Source organism: Lepisosteus oculatus, chromosome 12 (genome assembly GCF_040954835.1).
Source record: "Lepisosteus oculatus isolate fLepOcu1 chromosome 12, fLepOcu1.hap2, whole genome shotgun sequence".
Classification (NCBI taxonomy): Eukaryota; Metazoa; Chordata; class Actinopteri; order Semionotiformes; family Lepisosteidae; genus Lepisosteus; species Lepisosteus oculatus.
Window position 1 is genome coordinate 4535884 of NC_090707.1, and position 21220 is coordinate 4557103.

General features: G+C 44.1%; 1 protein-coding gene across 4 annotated transcripts in view; it reads right to left on the reverse strand.

Moving 5' to 3' along the window:
• Positions 1–21220, reverse strand: part of sema5ba (sema domain, seven thrombospondin repeats (type 1 and type 1-like), transmembrane domain (TM) and short cytoplasmic domain, (semaphorin) 5Ba) — a 111512-nt gene that overhangs the window by 26930 nt on the left and 63362 nt on the right. For all 4 annotated transcript variants that reach the window (XM_006636343.3, XM_015358573.2, XM_015358574.2 and 1 more), the window contains 7 exons: positions 11819–11881; positions 10797–10895; positions 10118–10331; positions 6795–7080; positions 2346–2481; positions 1132–1339; positions 832–1039 (listed from right to left, as the gene is read on the reverse strand). In XM_006636343.3, the coding sequence (XP_006636406.2) occupies positions 832–1039; positions 1132–1339; positions 2346–2481; positions 6795–7080; positions 10118–10331; positions 10797–10895; positions 11819–11881 (1214 nt within the window). The remainder of the gene's footprint in view (positions 1–831; positions 1040–1131; positions 1340–2345; positions 2482–6794; positions 7081–10117; positions 10332–10796; positions 10896–11818; positions 11882–21220) is intronic.

A 21220-nucleotide genomic window follows, 5' to 3' on the forward strand; every position in this document is an offset into this window, starting at 1 on the left:
ACACAGCAGCTTCCAGCAGTGGCAACATACCTTACTAGCCTGCGACTTTCACAGTCCTCCTCTATTGATCAACCCTGTTGTGACGATTGTTAATCAGCACAATGAATTTACCTACATCACGTCTGTTCAATAAAACGTTAGAGCAGCTACTCAAAAAAGATTAACTGTGTCTTATTGTTGTTGTCTCTGTCAGATCTTATTAAATCTGTTGCAGTTATAAGCAATTTATGTTGATGTGGAGTATAATTCAGCTTTTTAAAATGACAGTGTCTGGCAGTTCCATACTAACTGATTTTTATTGCATAAAACATTCTCCTGTCAGCAGCCTGAAGCGATGCAGGGAAAAAAAAGTCCTTTCTACACCCTTGAACCCAAAGCAACACAATCTGCTTCTCTGTGCTTTGAACACAGCGTAACCTCTGTACGTCTCACTAGCTTGACTTTCAATCGTTTCAGGATCCTGTTTAGCATTCCGAGATCCGCACACCACAGATTCCCCATGGGAGAAAAGAGACCTGACTCAGCAAAGGAGGGCACCCTGCAGAGAGAGCACTGCTCGGAGGGGACAGATAAGGCATCCAACCACTGCCCTTCCTAAATTCACCTCAACCTTCAGGGACTCAGATTGCTGGCATTATGTCTTAAATGAATAAATGCACTGTCATCGCAGTAGCTGGTTAACACATTTCCTAGTCCTTATTTTGTCAGCATTAGATAACGGGCCGTTAAACATCCCCAATAAATGACAGAAATAAACAACGTTTCACAGTATATTTGACAGGCATGAAGACGAGAATGTGTACAGTAAAAGCTCCCTCAGCATCTACTCACTTTTCTGTTTTGTAGGTCGAGCATCTCTCCAACGGGATCTTCAGCACTCTGTTGTTGAGGCCCACAAAAAGCGACCTATCACTGTGGAGGATTTGAAGGCCCAGGATTGGCTCCCGTGTGCCTGGGGGGAGGAGCTGTATCTCCTCCAGGTAACATCCCCGTAAGCTCTTGTTGGTGGTGGAGAGGGCCTTCCGGATGGTGCCGTATTCTGACGGTGGGGGGGTGGAGAAAACCGAAAGCTGTGATCTAGCTCTTGGGTTCAAACCTCAAACGTCAGAGGCGAGTTCTGACTTTGCTTACCCGTTCCGATGTACATGACGTGGTACAGGGTGTCCCTGCCCTGCACGATGTCCACCACCAGCTTGGAGAAGCGCACGTTGTCTTGCATGACCAGGGGGTCCACTGAAATGGGCTGCACCACGTCGTTCATCAGGAACAGGCGCTGGGCGTCCTGCAGGCTGCGCTCCGTGAGGTTCTCGTTGGGGCTGTAGTCGTTTACTGTACCACACTGGGGGGGTGGAGGAGAAGCAGACAAGAGCACCGCTAGAGACCAGGAGAACCGCGATGAAGTACAGGGGTCTCCAGACCTCGTCCTGAGGAACGGGTCACCTGTTTTTAAAGACTGGCAACACTGGTGAGCTACGGATGACTCAAGTAAGTCATCTCCCCAGTTAAGGGAACTCTGGTCTCCGAGAGCGTAGGAGACCTTAGATAGTAGCCCCAGATCTCTAAATTACCTAAAATGTAAAATGACTTAAATCTAACAAAGTCACCTTTTTAATTTATCGCAATGGAATTTCTCCATTACTTTCAGAAATTGGAATTTAATGGCGATCTACAAAACCTGCTGGACTGCGTCTCGCCCAGCAGGAGGAGAATGGTCGACAGTTTCACATTCATTCATTATCTAGGTTATATTGGGAAAAAAAAATTATTAATGACCTAAATGAGTCTGCCGGTGACCTGGAAAAATACATAAAAAGGCCCACAGAAAGCAGATGAACTTCTGAGTCGCAAGGAGAAGATGGTTAAATGACCGCTTCACACCAGACTAAGCCTTGCCACCAGGGACAGCAGCTCTCTCCCGTTAAAAAGCGGGTCACGGTCAACCTTTAAAACCCAAAACACAGGCTAGACTTCAATGCAGCATTATGCGATTGAGAACGGCATCCACCTCCGTCTGAACAGGTTTTTCCAATCGTATTTGTTCAGGTGATACTAAAGGAAGACTGCTGCCTGCTGACTGGCTGCAATCGGGACTGCCCACAGAAACTCAACATTACGGAGAAAGAATGTCAATTGTTTCTACAGAGGCTATGTTAATCCATTAAAGATTTTTTGCAGAGTAACATGCATTGTAGATCACTATTCGTTCATGGGAGCCAAGCGGGGCTTAGACTTAAGCAGGAGCCCACCAGCATCAAAGCACAAAAGAACGACTGTGCACACTGCTCAAGAGTGAAACCCAACCTACGGAATGGTTTCTGGAAGTGAGCTCTTCCCACTGATCCTACCTGAAAGTTGGGAATGGGGTTTGGCGCAGACAGCCACGTTGACCGAGGGTTCTCCTGGTACCGAAACGGCCCATTAAAAGCCTGGGTAACGGCACTGAGGTTGAAAGCACAAACAGCTGACGCGGCAATGCTGTTCCTGCCCATTAGAAAAGAAAAAGAGAGAGAAATCACCATGCCGGAAAGCAGTCGCAGAACTCCGTCCCTGCCTGGCAGAGAGATATAAATAAATGAACCTCGGGCTGCGCGGCTTATCTCAGCTCTGGAAAAATAAATCCCGCTCCTACAGTACTGTATCCTGGTCTGGAGCTATCTCAGTGGCACACATCCACACAGTGGAGTCTGCTATTCAGAAACCGGGCCCAGGGTCTCACTTGAAGGAGGACAGTTCACCTGGCGGGGCTCATACAGCATGTGCTCACGAATCTGAAAGTAAAAGTAAGAAACTAAATCCTATATGAACAGCACCTGCTGCAGGGATCTGTCAGAGCCCAGAGTTTTAACAACTATACTGAGAATGGTTCTCTCGGCATCAGTGGCACACACCAAACTCCTGATACCCACTGCAGAGAAAATACCCATGTCTCCAAAAGTCAGCATGGTTTACAGCTGAAGCTAAAGCTTGCCAAAAATATTTTTTTACAAAACAAATGACTACAAATTAAAAGCGCAAACCTCTCTTCATTTTCTTGGACCTTAGAAATGCATTCTATTCTGCATTTTTAATGTGAAAGTACCATATAATTCTCGACATTAAAAAATGTTAATTGATGAAATGTAAATTAGCATGTCTGGAATTGGGTTGCATTTTACAGCTCGAAAGTGGCACTGGCCTCTTGCCTGCTGGATTAATGAGAATAACCTAATTGCAGCTCCAAGTGATTGAACTCCGCACATCGGGAGGGAGGGAGAGGAGAGAGGAAAAGGAGACGACAGGCAAACGCCAATACCCAGCTGACAGCCTTCAGGAAGTGATGTCACTTCAGCCAGACCTTCGCCACTCTAAGAGAGCACTGAGGCCTCCAACGTTCACGAACCACAGTAAGGTTCAGTCCCAGAACCACTTCGTAGATTTAAATGCCAGCAAATCCCACAGAACCCAGATAGCATTGAGTTACATAATCTTCACAACCGCAAAAGTTACAAATTACTTACATATATTTGTGTTTTCAGATCTCCATGTTTAGCTGAAGGCTTGGCACAGAGCTCAGTCTCAGCCACTGCCAGCCTTGGATAACACTCCATCAAGCATTTGGCCTGGCTGTAAAAGCTTTGCCTAAGAAAGACATGCTCAGCATGAGCTGAACCAGTGTAATGAAAACCTCTCGCTGCCACCAAGGCAGATGGGTTTGTGCTCAAACTGTGGCACAGCCAGACACGCTGTGAGACCAAGGCAGATCATGCCCGTTTGACTTCTGAGCTCAAAGGTTAGAGATCGGGCAATTCGACTGCCAGTTCTTGTGTTTGCTCACGTGCAGTATTACTGTACAAGCCTTTAATACTGGACTTTCCGAAAGATGTCTGTATCCAGTCTGCATAGACCTGAAACAAAGGAGCTTTTCCTGAAGCAAACTGAAATTTTAGAGATTCATTCAGATGTTTTTTCTTTTATCTTCTCATTTTCAAGATCTTAAAATGGACAAAATCTGAAACAGTAACATTTGATGCAGCTTACATTTGAGAATTCTCTTAATTTTTTGACTGAGGGCAGCAGGGACTGCTACTGATAGATTTCCTTAAAACAATGCTCTCTCCACCTTGTCTGTAAGTAATATTCCTACAAAAGCTCTGAACACGGGGAGGAAAAGAAGCCTCTCAGGTCTTGAATAAGATGGCTTTGTATGAGAGGCTCTTTGAAATCTACCCCTCGCTTATAATTCTAGTGGTGGTACAAGACCCTTTTAGCTATCCTGTTCACATCTTTTATTAAAGAGCAGCTGCAAATATGGAAACACTTTCAGAAACAAAACCAGAGCCTAGAACTACAAAGTATTTTCTCTTATCTTACAGTCAAATACATCACCTACATCTGCTGACAAACATAACAGCATGCGCCTCTCCTCGACCCCAACAGTCCTACTGCTTTCTCTGAATAAATGGTATAAGTGGGGCAGGACTAAAACCTGAGCCCACGGCCTGGGCGCCAGGGACCCAGTGACTATAAAACAAGTTGATTTGGATTTGCCCTAGAAAGGGCACTGCATCGCATATATAAATACTGCCAGCACCAATGACAAAGCAATTATTGCCCCCCATATAAGAAAGCAATCTTTTGCCCCGCAGTGCAGCAACTTACTAAGCAAATGTCACTGATTGAAGGCCGTGGCTTTGTTCTCCTGTATGAGAAGTGTGCAGAGTGCTTGGAGGAAAGGAGAACCTATTTTCAATGTGATAGTTTCCACAGCTCTTTCTTTGCCAGCTTGGTCCTATGGATTCAGTGGTTAGCTAAGGAATGGGTGCAGCCTGTCTCTTTAAATGTTAAGTTAAATGTGCCCTCTGACAGAAGATCTTGACATTTGCTTCTAAGGAAATACCAATGGAGACCTTTCCTCAGTACAAGGCATATGGTGTGGTGTAAACAAAGTTTTGGCATCCGAAGAATTAAAGAAATAAAAAATAATAATTTGAGTGTTTCAGCGTCGGTGAATATTCTGTTTGCACCAAATACTGAAGCGGGAGGGATATAACAATGAACTGAAAGGATTTCTCAGACACCCATGGCACACGATGGAGACCTTTTGGGGGGTGCCAGGCTCCCCAAAACCAGTCCGCGGTTCCTCAACTGCTCCTGGCACAGTGCACACCTGCCCAGGCAGGAGTCCAGTCTCCTCAGCTGCCAGGCTCCCCGAATCGCACCACGACCAGATTTACCAGCAAAGAAATTAAACGGCCCCACTGGAAGCCAGGGAACAGAACAAAACGTTGTCTCGTATTCTATTTTAAAATCCAACTGTGAGAGTGCGGTAACGCTGTATCCCCTCGGGTCTGACCAGCAGTCTTACTTACCAGGGGGAAGCTAATAAGAAATGCAGTTAATTAAAAGGACCTGCCCTGTTTAGATACTTGAACCTCAGCACCGTCACAAATAACTGACTGTGCTGCCAAGTCTTTCTGCAAGCACGCTCTCCATGGTATCCTGAAACAAATCTCCAGGGAATGTGAAAGGCAAAGGTCAATTTCATAGCGTCGGAAATACTGTAGTTACAATTAGAGTAACGCACTGCACTTCTCAGGTGGTAAAGGACATGCCAAATAATGCCCTTCCCCTCTAGTTAGGCAATTATTATTTTATCAAATCACACACTGCAAGATAGAGGGAGACCACCCGGGTGAGTGTTATTTCCGGCAAGATGCTGGCGAACGCTAGGTGTACATGTAACTACTGATCCATTTGATGTCTGAATATGTGAAGATTTGAGATCTTTTAATAGGTTTTTCTTAGCGTTCCACGGATTACACGTTAGCAATCAATAAAGTGCAGGGTTTCTACCTGAAAAATACTGAATATGGCCCGGAGTTATTTCTTCATCTGACAAGTGGATAATTATTTTGAAAATAGCTTAAATCTGTAAGGGAAATTCCATGAGCAATAACTTAGGGACACTTAGGTGATCTCAATCAAGATCAATAGTACTGTAATATTTTCAACTATATTTGTTCTTGCATTACATGAAGCCCGTAAGAACACCCAGTGATTTTCTAGACAAAACGACCGCTTTACAGAAAGAAAGCCACATTCACACATTATGACAGGCATGAAGACAAAGAAAGAAAGGGGGCCATTTACAATAATCCAAAGGAAATACTAGGAAAGGCAGCAAAACTTCCTAAATCTCTGCTGGCCCACTACACAGTGGACAGTGAGAGAGCAGAGCACTGATGCTTTGCCAGAGAGAGCACAGGTTTCCCTCATCAGTGGGGGTTACAGTACTGAAAACCACCATAGCTGAAACAACCACAGTTGTTGAATACTTGAGGACATGGGAAACAGGGGGTCAGGTTCCCACGATCCACGTTACTCTCCTCGTCGACTCACATAACCTGCAGATTTCTCCCTTACACGTTACACATACAGTACCATAATGTGAATGGATCATTCGACATATGAAAGCAATAATATCTAATCATCAGTCAAGAGCATCCTGCGCGAGCTCATGTGAAAAAACCCGCCATGCAATGACCAGCTGCCTGGAGAGAGATGGTGCAGGTGGTGGGGGATTTCTGATGCAGGCAAGAACACAATCAGAGTCGTGTGTTTTTGCAAAAGCCGCTTGCTTTTAAAAAGTTTTAACTGCGTATGAGCGAGGGTCTTCCTGTGGGTGGGAAGACCGGTGCTCAGTATGGAAACCGTGCATGAGCCAGATGATGAGGAAAATCTGTATGCTCAAATACTCAAAAACCAAAACTAGGAGGCAAGATGAAGGGCAAGGGACCACAGGAAGCAGCGCTTACACGTTGGTGGTGAAGATGCCGTAGATGAGGTCCTGCTCGGGCAGGTAGAAGGTGCTCTGCAGCTCGTTGTAGTAGAAAGGGATCTCCCCGGAGCGCGAGCAGTTCAGCCTGGCCTTCATGAAGGTGGTCCAGGTGTCCTCCAGCAGGAAGCGGCCCCCGATGTCGTTCTTGCACACCCGCGCCACGCGCGAGTACACCGTCTTGCCGCAGTCGTGCTCCACCGCGTTCTCCCGCAGGAAGAAGTACGTGAACAGCCCGATGTCGTAGGCGGAAATGAAGTTCGGCTCTGAAACACGGAGGAAGGAACACGCCTGAGCGGGCACGCGTGGGCACCAGCGCACCCTGTTGAACTTCCGGCCCCCTGATCACGCTGAGAGCTGAGGCGAGTGAGCCCTTCCCACCTTCCCAGGAACACCAGGCTCTCCGCGGCAGGAGGACCGTGAAGGACAATCGCACCCGGACCCAGGCAGGAAACCAGAGCCCTCGGCGATAACCCGCAAGCCACACAGTCTTCCCCGGCGGGAACAGAGGCCTGCACTGGTGCCAGCCCCGTCAAAATGTCTTTTTCACTTTTAACAGGCTTCGCCTTCATTTTGTTCCCTTACGTAGGTAAAAAGTGTCGGCCATGTAAAGGGAAGGGAACGTTCAGACCAAAAAAAAAATATAGAAACAAAATTTCCAACTGTGTTGTCAATACCTGAGAAATGAAAGTTACTAGATGCAAAAAAAATGAGGCCGATAACTCATCTGTTTATCTTCGCTTATGCTACTAAGGATTCTCAGAATAGAACTGATCAATGGTGTCATTTGCATCCGAGACTCTAAATTATTGCATTACCCTTCAAGGCTGTCGAAGCACCATCAACAACAGTAAGAGTTTTATTTAGGCTTTTTTAAATTTGTAAAGCTGTGATTAAGGACTGAAGTTTTTTTAACGCGGTACAAAGGAGAGCTTTCCGACTGCACACGAAACCAACCTCCTCGCTCACGCTGAGCTCTACGCTGACCTCTTCTTTCGGCCTAAGCGTCATTATTTCTAAAATTCATTTATGATTCATATCTCCTGGCTTCTTCTAATCTAACTTGATTGCCTGATGCCAGGCAGTCGTAGGCCAATGAAGAACTATAAAGAGACTTCCAAGGAAAGCAGCAGGAATGCTCTGCGGCTACACAGATAAAAAAAGGAAAACATCGTTTGAATGAGCAAAATCCCATTTCTCTGTCCAGTCCTGTGAATCATCCACACTCCTTACAAGTTAACACATCAGCATTCGACAGGAAAACTCCAGCTGAGAGGCAGGGGGAGGAACAACATTGTAGCTTTGAGTTAAGCTGTTATTAACCATAGACTGTGAGATTCTTACAAGTCTTCATTTTCATTATCACTGAACTGTACATCTTCAAAGTCCTTAAAATACCCTCTTGTCATAAATGAAGCGTTCCTACTGCAAAGAAAGTTGGTTCAGTCGACCCACAGACATACAGTATGCTTACGTTTGTGGGACACAAGATGGCAACTTAAAGATTAAAGTAGTTTTCTTTATCTTTATATTAGGGACACAAGAGCAACTGCTACCTACAGGTTCATTAGAGTTTACAGCAAAACACAAGAGTATGCACACATTTAAATAGCCTTTTCCAATTTTCCCGTGTAAGAGAGACTCTGCACTCTCTTACCTTCTTCCAATATAACAACCTTTTTTTTTGCAATGCCAAAAATCGATTCTGATGGACTGGAGTGCTCTGAACAATATGCAGACTGGCAGTGTAGTCTGAATCACAAATCATTGTACACCGAATGGATCTGGACTAAAAACGCTCATCTTCAGCATAATTTGTGGGGCTTTTTCCCCATGCCACTGGAGTAAAGCATGGAGCAGGTAATCCCACAGATATCCTAGGTCGATCTTTATTCGATATTTACAGCGGCACTTTGCCATTGTGTTTCAGAAATGTTGACATCACACATGCGGAAGACAAGGATGATGCCACACACAGTTTGTGGGAGGCCGGGTTGAGAACAGGCCGATATTACAGCCTACCTGCCACTAGAGGCCAGTCTGTCTTCTAATGATTGTAAACAGCCACAGTGGGGATTCATTAATTAGTTAATTGGGTTAGCAGACATTTTCACATGGAAGTGACTAATTGTGTTAGGTATATAAAGGCCTTCATGGTGGAAGCTGGTTTTTGGGTAGTTGAAGAGCAGTTCTCTGTGTTCCAGAGGAGAGTTCGAGACAGAAAAGACTTTTTCACTGTACTTCTTCTTGCCAAAATTACTTTTCAGCTGCTCAGGCCTTGTGAGCTACCTTAATTGAGGTGGCTCCTGTCACAATGTTCCTTCAGTTTTTATTAAGTGCTACAAAGATGGTGAAAAATGCATTTCAAATATACACTGTATAGACATGAGAAGATGTCTAATTTCAACTCAATAACCTGTCATTTAGATAGAAAATGTCCCTGTGATGGAAGAGGTCAGGCTGTTGCTGTTGGAGAGATTTTATACATTCATTCACACATTTGTGTTTTGGTATATAACCTCTGATAGGTGAATTCATTTATATTTGTACCAAAAAAGGACACAAATTGTGAAAAACATCCTTCCAGGTAGGAGCTCCTCCAAACGTTATAAAGCAGGAACATGAAAAAAGCCTCAATAGAGGAAACACTTCAAAGCCTGTTTGGCAAGAATTTATTTTTCTAGAGTCAAGTATTCTGCCTTTTAAAATTGATACGTGCGGGGCTATAATGTACTGTAATCACGCTGATGAGCATCTTAAGTGCCCAGACATCTGTCTGAGATGAGGTTTTCTGAATATTAAAGTTTTAGGCTCTTTTGTTTCATTTGGAATCAGTTAGGGCAATTTTTCTCTGACTCTAGATTGGAAATGGCTTAATTCTTCACATAAATTATTTGGCACTTTCTTACAGTTACACTGTACCCACCAGCTTCCAAAATAGAAAGGCAAACGCAGAACTTCCAAGAATCTTTCTGAAGCTAAATATATGGCAGTATTTTTTCAAAATGTTTCAGTAGTGAGTTACAGCATCAATTGTCCATAAGATTTTATGGACACATTTTCAGGCTGAAAGACATCCAAAATGCTCCAAACCATGAGCTAAGCATAGTAACCTTGACATTCCCTGCGCTTTTTAAGATGAAAAGCAATGATTCTTTGAATTTAAATTCAATAGATCAATAGGGGACAGAAAGCAACTGACACAATACTCGAAATAACTTTGACAATCTGAGCGAAAGGCCTTTTTTGCCTCTGCGCATGAGGCCATGTGACCGCCGAAGGTTCAGGGTTCAGGGGTCTTACCATTAAGCCACTTGGAGTTGTACTGCGCTGTGCGGAGTGGGGGCATGTTTCCCAGGCTGCGGTAGATGACCGGATCCCTGCCAGAGAAGTCGATGACCGTGGCGGCGTACAGCTCCCCCTTCGCCGTCACCACAGCGGTGGAGTTGTGCTGGGGGTCGTAGGGGCAGCGCGCCACGCCGTTCACCTTGTCCAGCACCCGGCTCAAGTTCCCGATCTGGCCGGCGGGGGGGAAACACAAGACCGTACAGACGTCCGTTCCGAAACCCGGAAAGGCTTTTACTACGAGCAAGGACACACCAGCGTTTCTATTCTGGGGACGTCTAGTCGAGGTTTCTTCTCCGAAACTGAAGTCTCTCTCGGCTTGATTGAACACGTGAAGCTCGAGCGCCCCCATTTGCACCACGAACAGCTAAAGCAGTGGCACCAGAAATCTTCCAGCGACAGGGAGACAGAACGTGGCTGACCCCAAGCTGGTGTGCCGAATACCCTCCGTCTGTGATGGAGAGGTGCAGCCGTGTGATTTATTGACTCGTTCAGAGGGGCCTGGGCAGCAAACAGGGACTCGGCTGGATACAAGCATTCGCACTGTATTGGTTACTGAAATTTAACAGGTCTTGCGTGCACAGGAGGGAGAGACCCGCGTGACAAAATCACCTCGGTACATAAATTCATGCCATACCTGTCGAGTCGTGCAAACCGGCATAAACGCGTTCGTACCGCAGGTAAGCACTTTCTTGCCATTGATGAGTAAGACCCGGATGTAATTCTGGCACTCCACCTGGAAAAGCCAATGCATTCACACAGTCAGGGCACTGTAAACAGAGGGGCAGGGTCATTACTAAAGCCCAGGCGAATGAGGCTAGCTGTCTTCTTCCCATTCGTACAGGGGGGTGTTGCACTGACAGTATTTCTAGCTGAGCAATTTAAGATGGACAAAAGGGCATTTTCATCTATTTTTAAGTTAATTCTACGGTCTAAATGCTATAAACTATAATGAGACGAAATCAAGCTAAACAATCAGGTTCATATTACAGACATGTTACATCAATGTAGAGGTATTGCAGTCTATAAAGATGTTTTAAAGCCTTTGGTAACTACGCTATCGAAATACCCCCACCACGATGTAACTGGAAATATTTGCTCTTCTCTCAAGTAATTACTCTGGTGCCTAGGGCAATACTTCAAAAGAATCAAAATTTCACACCATTTTACTCTTAAATCTATCCAGCTACATCATTTTGTCTTCTGGTGTAGAAATCGGATCATAGTGTGTTTTTACTTCATTAGTGATACAATGGTAAATCTTGGCCTTATTAAAAAAAAAGAAACACCTCAACTTTTCAAACCCCTTTTGATAAAAAAAACCTGACCCATAGATTGCTAAATATCACTTTCTGCACCGGTTCTGAGATGAAAATGCATTTCAATCAACACAAAAAACAAAATGAGAGCAACATTTGTTTTGTGGAGAAAGACTGTACTCGCCAGGCATGCTAAACAACTTTTTTTTTTGCATCTTGGTGCCAAAACAACATATTTTTATGTTTAATATAGCTGCACAAAATTATCTGGCTCTGCACATTGAACCCCCCAAGATGTGACAATCTGCTGATCTAATATGCCTGTCTAATCAGAACGCTGCATTTGAGAGAGGTTTCAATATTCAGTGGGCACCATCAGCCATGAACGGCTCGAAGTTACCTCAGTCTTCCCTTTACTTTGACAGGACCTCCTGGTGTCTTCGTCTGGGCCCCATTCCGTTGCCTAGGAAACGGAAATAAACCGAGAAACGTGATGCACTCCGAGTCATACTGCCTCTTACTTGGTAGCGGTAAATGACAGCAATGAATACGACCGAGAAGACTATGGCACAGTTAAAACACTGAGCTGCACACATCAGAACCAGGGGGCACATGGAAGACATAGCCCTACACTTATTGATTTGTGTTTCTCATACTAACAAGGAGATAAATAGGACAGTAGCTTGAGGAGTGAGGTAAGTAGACCGTCAGAGAGACGGCTTCAATTTGCATGTAAATGCAATGTTCCCTCATTCAAGAGGAGAAATGCAACAACACCCCAAAACCCCTCCCCCCCACACATATTCCTTTCAAGTACCCATCTCCTGTGTTTAATTATGGAAGCAGCAACCAGTTGCTAATACCTTATTGCTATGTACTGAGGCGAACGTTTCCACTGACGAGTTCCTTTTTTTTTTTTATAACAGCTCCCGTATGTTTGCACTTTCCCCAACTGAAATAGATCAAGTCCGTGCAACCTATCCCAGCAGGAACGGCGGCCGAGACTGGCAGAGAAGGGGGGGGCGTTTTCTTTTTCTTTTTTTTTCCTCCCCACCCCCACCCCCACTCGCGCCGCGCCTCTTCCTTGGCCCGGCTGCAGGAGCCTGACTTACTGGCTTAACACTCACCAGAGAGCGCGACTCCCTCACGCCATCCAAGTGGAGACGTGCCAGACTCCACACTCGCTGAAGCTAGAGTGGTTCAATCGGGGTTTTTTTTTTTTTTTTTTAAGTGGAACTGGATGTGAATTAAAGAATATGACAGGAGAAAAAGAGGCCCACTGATTAGTAAACAATCTATAGATTGTTTTGTGCCCATTTGAAAGTCGGGCTTGGCGACCTCCATAGAACGCTGCACTCCCTGAGGGCTCTCTGGGTGAGGGACCCTATTCAATTAGCCTTATTCAACGCAAGATAAACACTGAGGAAAACAAGCTGAGCAATTAAAGCGAAAGCCAGAGCCATATTTATATTGGATTTAATTAGTGCATAGAAGAGGCTTAATCTGGATCCAAATGAATAAGCCTCTATTTTAACAGCTGAAAAAATCCAATTCAATGCAAGGCTTCCTTCTGGCTAAGCAACTGAAATGATATAGAAGTTTTCCATTTTTTTTTGAACAGCAGAACTGAACTCTTAAAAGACTGTCATTTATACGGCTTTAAGGAGGTTTACGAAAAAAAAAACACAAATTCAGCGCCACTGTGTGACTTGAGCAGGGCGAGCGCATTTCAAATCGGGTCACTTCTTGAGCCCCGGAGCCGTTCTGGGTCTCGTCGTCTGGCCCACACGCAGGCCTGAAATGGCTCTGTGAACCAGCACTCCGCTGGCCCTCGGGCCCCTCGGGCGGGAGGCTCAACCTGAGCTAATCCCCGGAGCAATCTGTCCCCCTCGCATCCAGCTGGACAAAGGGAAGCACGTCCCTCCTCTGTGCGTTTCAGAGAACTGATCTCGGCTCTGCTCAAAGACGGGAACTGTACACTTTCGGCTGGTGAGGTTAAGCTTGAGGACAAAACCACATGACATGGAATAAAGGCCAAACAATATATAGCTGCAACTTAAACTGCAGTTTTATTGAATTAATTTTACAGTCTGTCGTGGGAATAGCTTACACTGGTTAAAAGCTTGGAACACAGGCTAGTAAATTCTCATTGACAACGATAATAAAATCAGGGCAACTTGTTCTTTTCTCTGTGAAGTTTCCCCGATTACAGTTAAAAAAGACTTTTAAATCTTAACATGCTTCCCTCTGTTCCACTATCTGACAATCGTCAAGCTGAAATTGCCAGTTTAAAACATATTCAGATTGTGACCATTTTAATGCATGCATTCGAAAAGGTTTTTGTTGACTCTATGATGCTTCCAGTCTGCTGCACTTTGACTGTGGAAATTAACAGGGTCTGTAGAAATCTGCCCTTTTACAGAGAGAAGGTAGCTCCCAGAAAACATTTTAAATATACTGTGAATCACCTGCTTTTCTACAAAGAAAATCACTTTGTAAGAGCAGAAATTACTGCAGTTTATAGAACCAGGCCAGTTTGATCCTGATGCGAAGCTGCCATCTACCACAATTCTGAATTGAAATCAACTTTACTTGACCTCAAAGCCACACAACACATAACACATCAACAGCACATCTTCCCACTGCCAGCCAGATGTACTGTATACAAATAATTAGTCGTGAGAACAATTAGCTCCGAGTGCTTTAAAATCTAAAACGCTGCATGAAATAAAACCTTGAAAGACCAACTCTGGATCTCCTGAGGCACAACAATGGAATCTTTATGCTCAAAGGGGGAGGAGTTACTACGTCATTAACAAATTGGAAGAAAAAAAAACAGCAAATTAAGGAAAATGTTTATGATCAATACAAAGAAAAGGGAACACAGCACCTTTGATTACTGTAACCCTCATTTAATAAAGAGCTGTTTCTCTAGCGAACAAAGACATTTCGGAACAGCGCCTGCATGTCTTCGACAGTTCCCCAAGACGGGAGCTGCTGAAGAGCCCACAAGCTTTTCCACGGCTACCTTGCGCCGGTGGATTGCTTTCTCTTGCCCCTCTCCCTCTGCCCGACTGCCTCCAACAATGCCAATTCCCTACCAATTTTTTTTTTAATGATCTCAGAGCTACATTTGCATAATATCATTGTGCCCCTCAACGCAACAGCTGATTGGGGTGCAATAGGTCCGCCCCCCAGCAAGCGAGAAACAATTTGTCCCTGTGGCCCCATTCAAGGTCCCCACACTTCAATAGGCCGCCTGGCCCCTCCCTGTTCCGTCCTTGAACCAAGTCCCCTATTCACAGCGGCACTTCTCTCCATTCAGGTCTCTCCTGATAGATGTGACAGGATTCTCAATGGCCCTTCTCATTGTCCTGGAACACTGATCCCTACATAAGGGGGGCTCAAAATCCTTTTCTGTTTTTTTTTTTTTGTTTGTTCGCCCGGCAATGGACTGACCGATTTTTAAAATAGAATCCATTTGCCGTGGGTTTACAGCCCCCCCCCCCCCCCCCACACACACACACACACACACACACACACCGCTGCGGAACCTAACGGCCACCGGGCCCCCCGATTGTTCCCTTCTTTTCCGGGGGGCAGGGCACTCCTCCCAGTGCTGCGGCTGTCCCCCAGTGCCCCTCTGGAGGAGCGGGAAGAAGAGGGCGAGGGGGGCCCGGCGTCAGGAGGCAGCAGCAGGTACTTTGCTGATGTAATGATCAACGACGCCACATTAAACTGCCGTAAATGAGCCTCCCTTAGGTGAATGCTTTCAGTCAGGAAGTCTGAATACCACAGAGAGAGAGAACAGCCATCAGAGCTATGTCCGATATTACAGGTCGTGTTGTGAAAGCAGAAGTTTTCAAATCCTTATTAAGGACATTATGAAGTGATCAAGCTGGATTATCAGTTCAGATTTCTGCACTTAAGTAATTTAAGATAAGATCTCTTTATTGACCATACACATATACTCCAACTTGCTCTCCACGACACACAGACAGGGAGAGGAGCTGGGGGTCAGAATTCAGGGTCAGCCATTTATACGGCACCCCAGGAGCAGTTGGTGTTAAGGGCCTCGCTCAGGGGCCCAACGGGGTAGGATTCCTCCGCCGGCTGCGGGATTTGAACCGGCAACCTTCCAGCCACAGGCGCAGATCCTGAGCCACAGAGCCACCGCACTGCCGCCGTTTACCTTCAGATTGTTAAAACCCGGCTCTCTCTTCACGGCTGAAGACTATACAAATGAGTAAATGGGGTGGCAAGAGATGCCCCCCAAAAAAGAATGGGAGTGTGCAGGCTTTCTGCGTACCCTCCGCGGGAGCCAAGGCTGCAATTGCAATGACCTCAAGACGTCTTATTGAAAGTTAAGAACAAGTGGACAGATCCCTTGGAAAGGGATCCCGGGAATCTTTGTGTTGGAGCCTTTGAAGCCAGATGCAATATTGTACTGCTTTTGAAAAGATAAAACTAAGAAAAGGGGGGGATCAGTAAATACTATGAGCTCTGCACGTTCACGCAAAAGGCCTAAAGCAGTCCAGTTTAATTACAGACCCTCCTGACCCCAAAACCTGCCCCTCTGCCTTTCGGCTTTAAAGGCCGTCTTCGGGAAGCAGCTCGCTGGTGGCAGACGTGTTCTCAATACTGTTCCCCTTTATTTATGCTGAGGAGCCAGCGCAGCCAATTTAACCAACAACAGCACCGCCCTGGAAACACGAGAGGCTGGATGCTGCTGCAGAGATGACATCAAATAATCCCCAATTTCTAAGACATCTGTTACCTTTTCATTACCCATCAAAAACACTTGGGTCAAAATACAACTAAACATGTAAAATTATATATATATACACACACACATTTCTCAGTTTCCATGTAGAAATAATGTACTTTTTAGGTTGAGGAGACCAGCTCAGTTTTCCTAATAAATAAGAACAAATCCTGACATCTGACGATTTGTTGTCTCAAAGTTGCACGCAAGGTCCCCCCCCCCTATATAAGTTAGAAGAGCTGGATTTTTTTCCGGCTGATTTAAATCCAAAGCCTGCTGGTACCTGCATGGCCTCAACACCTGGGGATTTCCCTGAAAGTTGATGAAACCTGGATAAAGCTCCTTGCAGTTCAGCCCTTGTTAGAAGCCGTGGAAGAGAGTAAGCAGAGATCCCACTGAAATACCCAACTCTCATCTCCAGCTCAACACAGCAGCCATCCGTAGGCTAAACTCAACAATAAACTGGCTTTGAAAGACATCTTGCAATCAAAGGTCTAAAAACATTTGTTTTCAACTTTATTGCTGCTAACAGCTCTAAGATTATGAAATGCTGTTTGCATGTGTCCTGGAGTTTAAAAAAAAAACATTCAACCTATTATTGTGAACAATGTCATAGTTTGAACCATCAGTGGTTTAAATATGAACAATTATTTCAGACTGATTGAAAGGAAAGTGTAGAAACCTCTTTCTCTTTGACATGATTACAGTTCGCTGGGCAATAATTGAAAGTGTCTCTGAAAAAAAGGTAATCTTCGTGATAGTCTTGCCTCCCAGGCACAGAAAACTACCATTTGATAGTTGGGATAATGACACTAAAATTGACACATTTTGAAAAGAATGGTCAAGTATTTCTACAAAAACTGGGAATGACTTTGAAAGAATGGTGCTTACGTACACATCTATCGGAATGAACGGATGAAAAGAAATGTCATTCTGTTCTGCACCAAAACGAAAAATACAAATCAAAGCACAGGTTAAGAGATCAAACAAAATACAAGCTTGCTGTGGTTTAAAAAAATAATTGTCACTCTGAGTTACCTAGGCAGAGATGAAAGTGGACTAGTACATGAAAGACAAAAACGGAAAAAAATAAACTTCAAACTCTGCTGATTACAGATTTAAATCTTAAATGTTGTTTTTTTTTCCTATTGCAAGTCTTGGATGAGAGAATTATTTTCAGTAATTATTGCAAGTTCTTCTCAAATTTCATACACAAATGTGTAGCTAAGCTCTGGAGAATAAACTCACTGAATGAATTAGACATATGAGAGACAGGCAGAAATGATCAGAGTTGTCTCTCCCTGTGTTGTGAGAAAACATTGCTGTCTCTGGGTAGTCTATTCTGCAATGAACAGTTTTCAAAACCCCAGGTCGGAATAAATAGTCTGTTACTTAATCAGCAAATGTCAGAAGCTAAAAAGCAGGATGCTGACAAACTTCTTTTACCCACTTAAACTGTAAGTACTACAGTAAATACCTCCCACGTTGATTTAATTTACAGTTCACAGCACTGTGCCGTAAATTCCTGCAATTCTGAGTTGTCGTTGAAAAAATTAGAAGCTAGGAATTTTAAAAGCATGGCATGCTTTTAAAGCTACCCAACTGCAGAGCTATCCAAAGACCTTTGCTTCCATATGAACAACCAGAGCACCATATTCAGAGGCGTCTCTAAGAAAAGGTCAATCTGTCTTTTCAGTACTGTTCCCCCAAACATGCTGTACAGTACATGTTTAACAGTGAAACACCAATAAAATGAACATGTTTTCTAGCCTGGTTTCCCCATTCTGCCCTGTGGACAATATCACATTGCAGTCAAGATTCAATATGGATTTTTTTTTAAATTAAAAATAGTTTTTTTCCTTCCCATTTCTAGTGTCTTTGGGACAGATTCGCAAAAAGTGCTACTCAGCTTTCCGAAAGACTGTTCTAGACAGGGCACCCGGTATGGCTCTAGAGCAAACCCAGGGATCAGGAGCTTGCAGGGGGCACTACATTGTACACCCAGGCATGACGTTGTGGGTGGGTTGCAGAATCGCGTCAAACGTTTTGTTTCCAAGAAGAAAAGTTTCTGCTTCTGCAGTTGCCCCTCTTGCATGAAATGCTTCTTGGCAAACGCCAATCTCATCAAGCAAACCCTTGCTGTTCGCATTCCAGGGTTTGAGAGCTGAGGCCTTATCTTGGAGGCGAGCACTCAACTGACAAAACACTCCCCCCTCCTCCTCACAAACCCCCCCAACCCCCCACTCACACCCGCTGCCCTCCCTCTGCTACAGCCTGGCTCCTGGGAGCAGGGACCAGCTCCAGACCGAGCAGAGCCAGCCAGCCAGTCTCCCTTGCTCTCCACTTTGTAAACAGAGGTATAAATAACATGGGCCCCACTGAGGATCCTAAAAGCAAGCTACAATCACGTCTATTAGACAAAAGCTGAAGAGATTACGCACTTCATGATGTGATTGAAAATGCTTCTCAATATCCCGTCAAGTGCAACAATTTGAAATCATTATTGGTGTAAACAGTATTATCTCCCTCTCCCCTGAAACGCATACCAGTACTGCAATTTCAAAAGGTTTCCTTATGGGTTGCAACAGTTACCTCAGAGGATACCAGTTTATCTACTTATTACATAGTGCTCTAACTGAATTCAAATACTCTCATATTAAAAGATCTATGTGCATTAACATAATACAGATAACTCCAGGAAATAAAATTAACTACACAGAAGTTAACTAAGCCTGTAAAGGAGATTTGTTTTTTATTTAAAACTTCTTATCTAGCGATGAAAGGGTTTACAAACAGAACATAACCAAAAGAGCAGAATAAACATTTGCCTTCCTCTTACATTTTTGTTACATTGATTATATAAAACTATTTAAACTATGCCAGCAGGTATGTAGAGCCATATAAAAAAATACAATTATTTGATAAGAAACACAACAAACAACAAAAAAGTCCACACATAGATAATCACTGCATAAAGGCTCTAAGGGGATTTCACAATCCGACCGGTGATGCATTCCTATCACTTCAACACCTCTGACTGGGTTGAAACGGGACTTCTTCTAAAACCAGTTGGCCAAAGATGAGCAGCAGAGGTTCTCGTAAAGGAAAAGACGACTTCCTTCGCCGATTTTCCGAACAGCATGTGCACTGAATTTACAGGTGCCATGTAGCCAAGTTCAATTTGAATAATTAAGCTTAATTGCCTGCTCTGTGGCTGTGGTTCCCACTGAAAACAGCAGGCTCTATAATCAACCCATAAAAACAATGAGTCACACTTCACAGCCCCAACAAGCCGACTCATCTGTTCCTTTCCGGGAAAAAATGGGGTTTTGCATAGGTGGTAAAGTTTCCAACAGAAAACTGCAAATTGCCCCATTAAAAGAAGAAGTCTTTAGTACGGAAGCACTACAGCTTGGCCCTTCATCGTGTACAGAGCTTGAGATTAGTAATGCTTAAAAAAAGACAACAATAGAAGAGCTTTGATATTGAACTTGCTGAGTTTAGCAGAAGTGGATGCCTCCCTCCACAGCTTCAGATATTAGCAAGGCGCCCTCATAGCATCTGCATTGGTCCCCCAAGACGCAGTGCACTGGTGCAAGCTCACGAGTGGAAATCGCAGATGAAACCCAAGTCACGGCTCGTATGCGGACAAATCGCCCATCAGCCAAAATCTACCTCAGAACATTCACCTCACTGAAGGCCCCCCTCCTACCTCTTCCTCCTTGCTTACCAAACCCACACAAATGACATTTTAAAAAAGCTTAAGTTGATAGTAAAGCAGGATTTCTTTTAAGGCTGTTATTTTTCTGCCTGTATTCTCTCGCTGTTAAATCTTAATTGCAAAAAAACCCCTCAAGCCAGTGTTTTGTCACTTCTTCCCAACTTACTGAAACAGTAAGCAGTGACTGCATGGAGCGTGCGATAAGGTCAATACCAGCCTAGATAACAGAAAACGCGTCTACTGTTAATGGCTGTCCACGACTCAACAGCACACTGGCACAGTTGCAACTCTGAATGGTAACACACCGCAAGCTCAATAGATGTGTGTACAGTAAAGTGTGAACTGGAGGGTGTATTGGCACCTAAATTTGAAAAGCAGTTACCACAAATGGGCCGGATCCTCCCTAAGCAAAAATCCTCAGAATGAAATTTCAGCATTCCTTGCGATTTTACCAACGTCAATATTTCAGTGCAGCACTTCGGAAAAGGAAAAGACAAAAGAAAGATCGGAAGAAACTATTATTGAAAATCAATAAATCTTCCCAACAAAAGCAGGACCAACCATATCTTTTTGGCTGTTCTGCCTAAAGGGGTAAAATCACCTTAATTCTCACCAACCAGATCCACCCAAGTACACTCACTCAATCAGCCCTGTCCCTGGCACTCCTCATTTAGCTTTTTAAGCACGCTGTCAGGCACAAATACTATTCCCTCACCAAATGACATGCTTCATGATCATTGATTCTGTCCCCGGTACAGCTGTTGATGCTCCAGTTAGCCCAAACGACAATAGATCCATCACATTTATTTCCACCCCAGAATATGCTGCACGAGAGCTGTGGAAATTCTTCCCTCATTGGAAAAAAAAACAACTGTGACTTTGGCTCTGGAAAAGCTCCTTGCACTGAGCCAATTTCAAATTGAGTAGTCGGTCATGATGAAAATCTACATAATCACAGCCCAATATTTAAAAGTCACTGCTGATTACAAAACAAAGCAATTATGATTTTTTTTATTAAGTGACATCAGAAAATCCATTCCTTATACATTCATGGTTTAAGATTTGATGAACCTTATAATAATTACTTTTGACACTGTGCTAAATAAAAACACTTAAAACGATGTGCATCTTGCATTTCAATCACAAGAAGAATTATCCATAATCATTCCTAATTATTTAATAGACCCATTATCACTCCGAGCAAGCCTCAGTTGGCATTTGTTATGTTAAATTCTGAATGAAGACTGCTCCCATTTTATATACAAGACTTTATAAACCTGGAGCAAATTCTATTTGTGTGTATATCCCTTTAATTA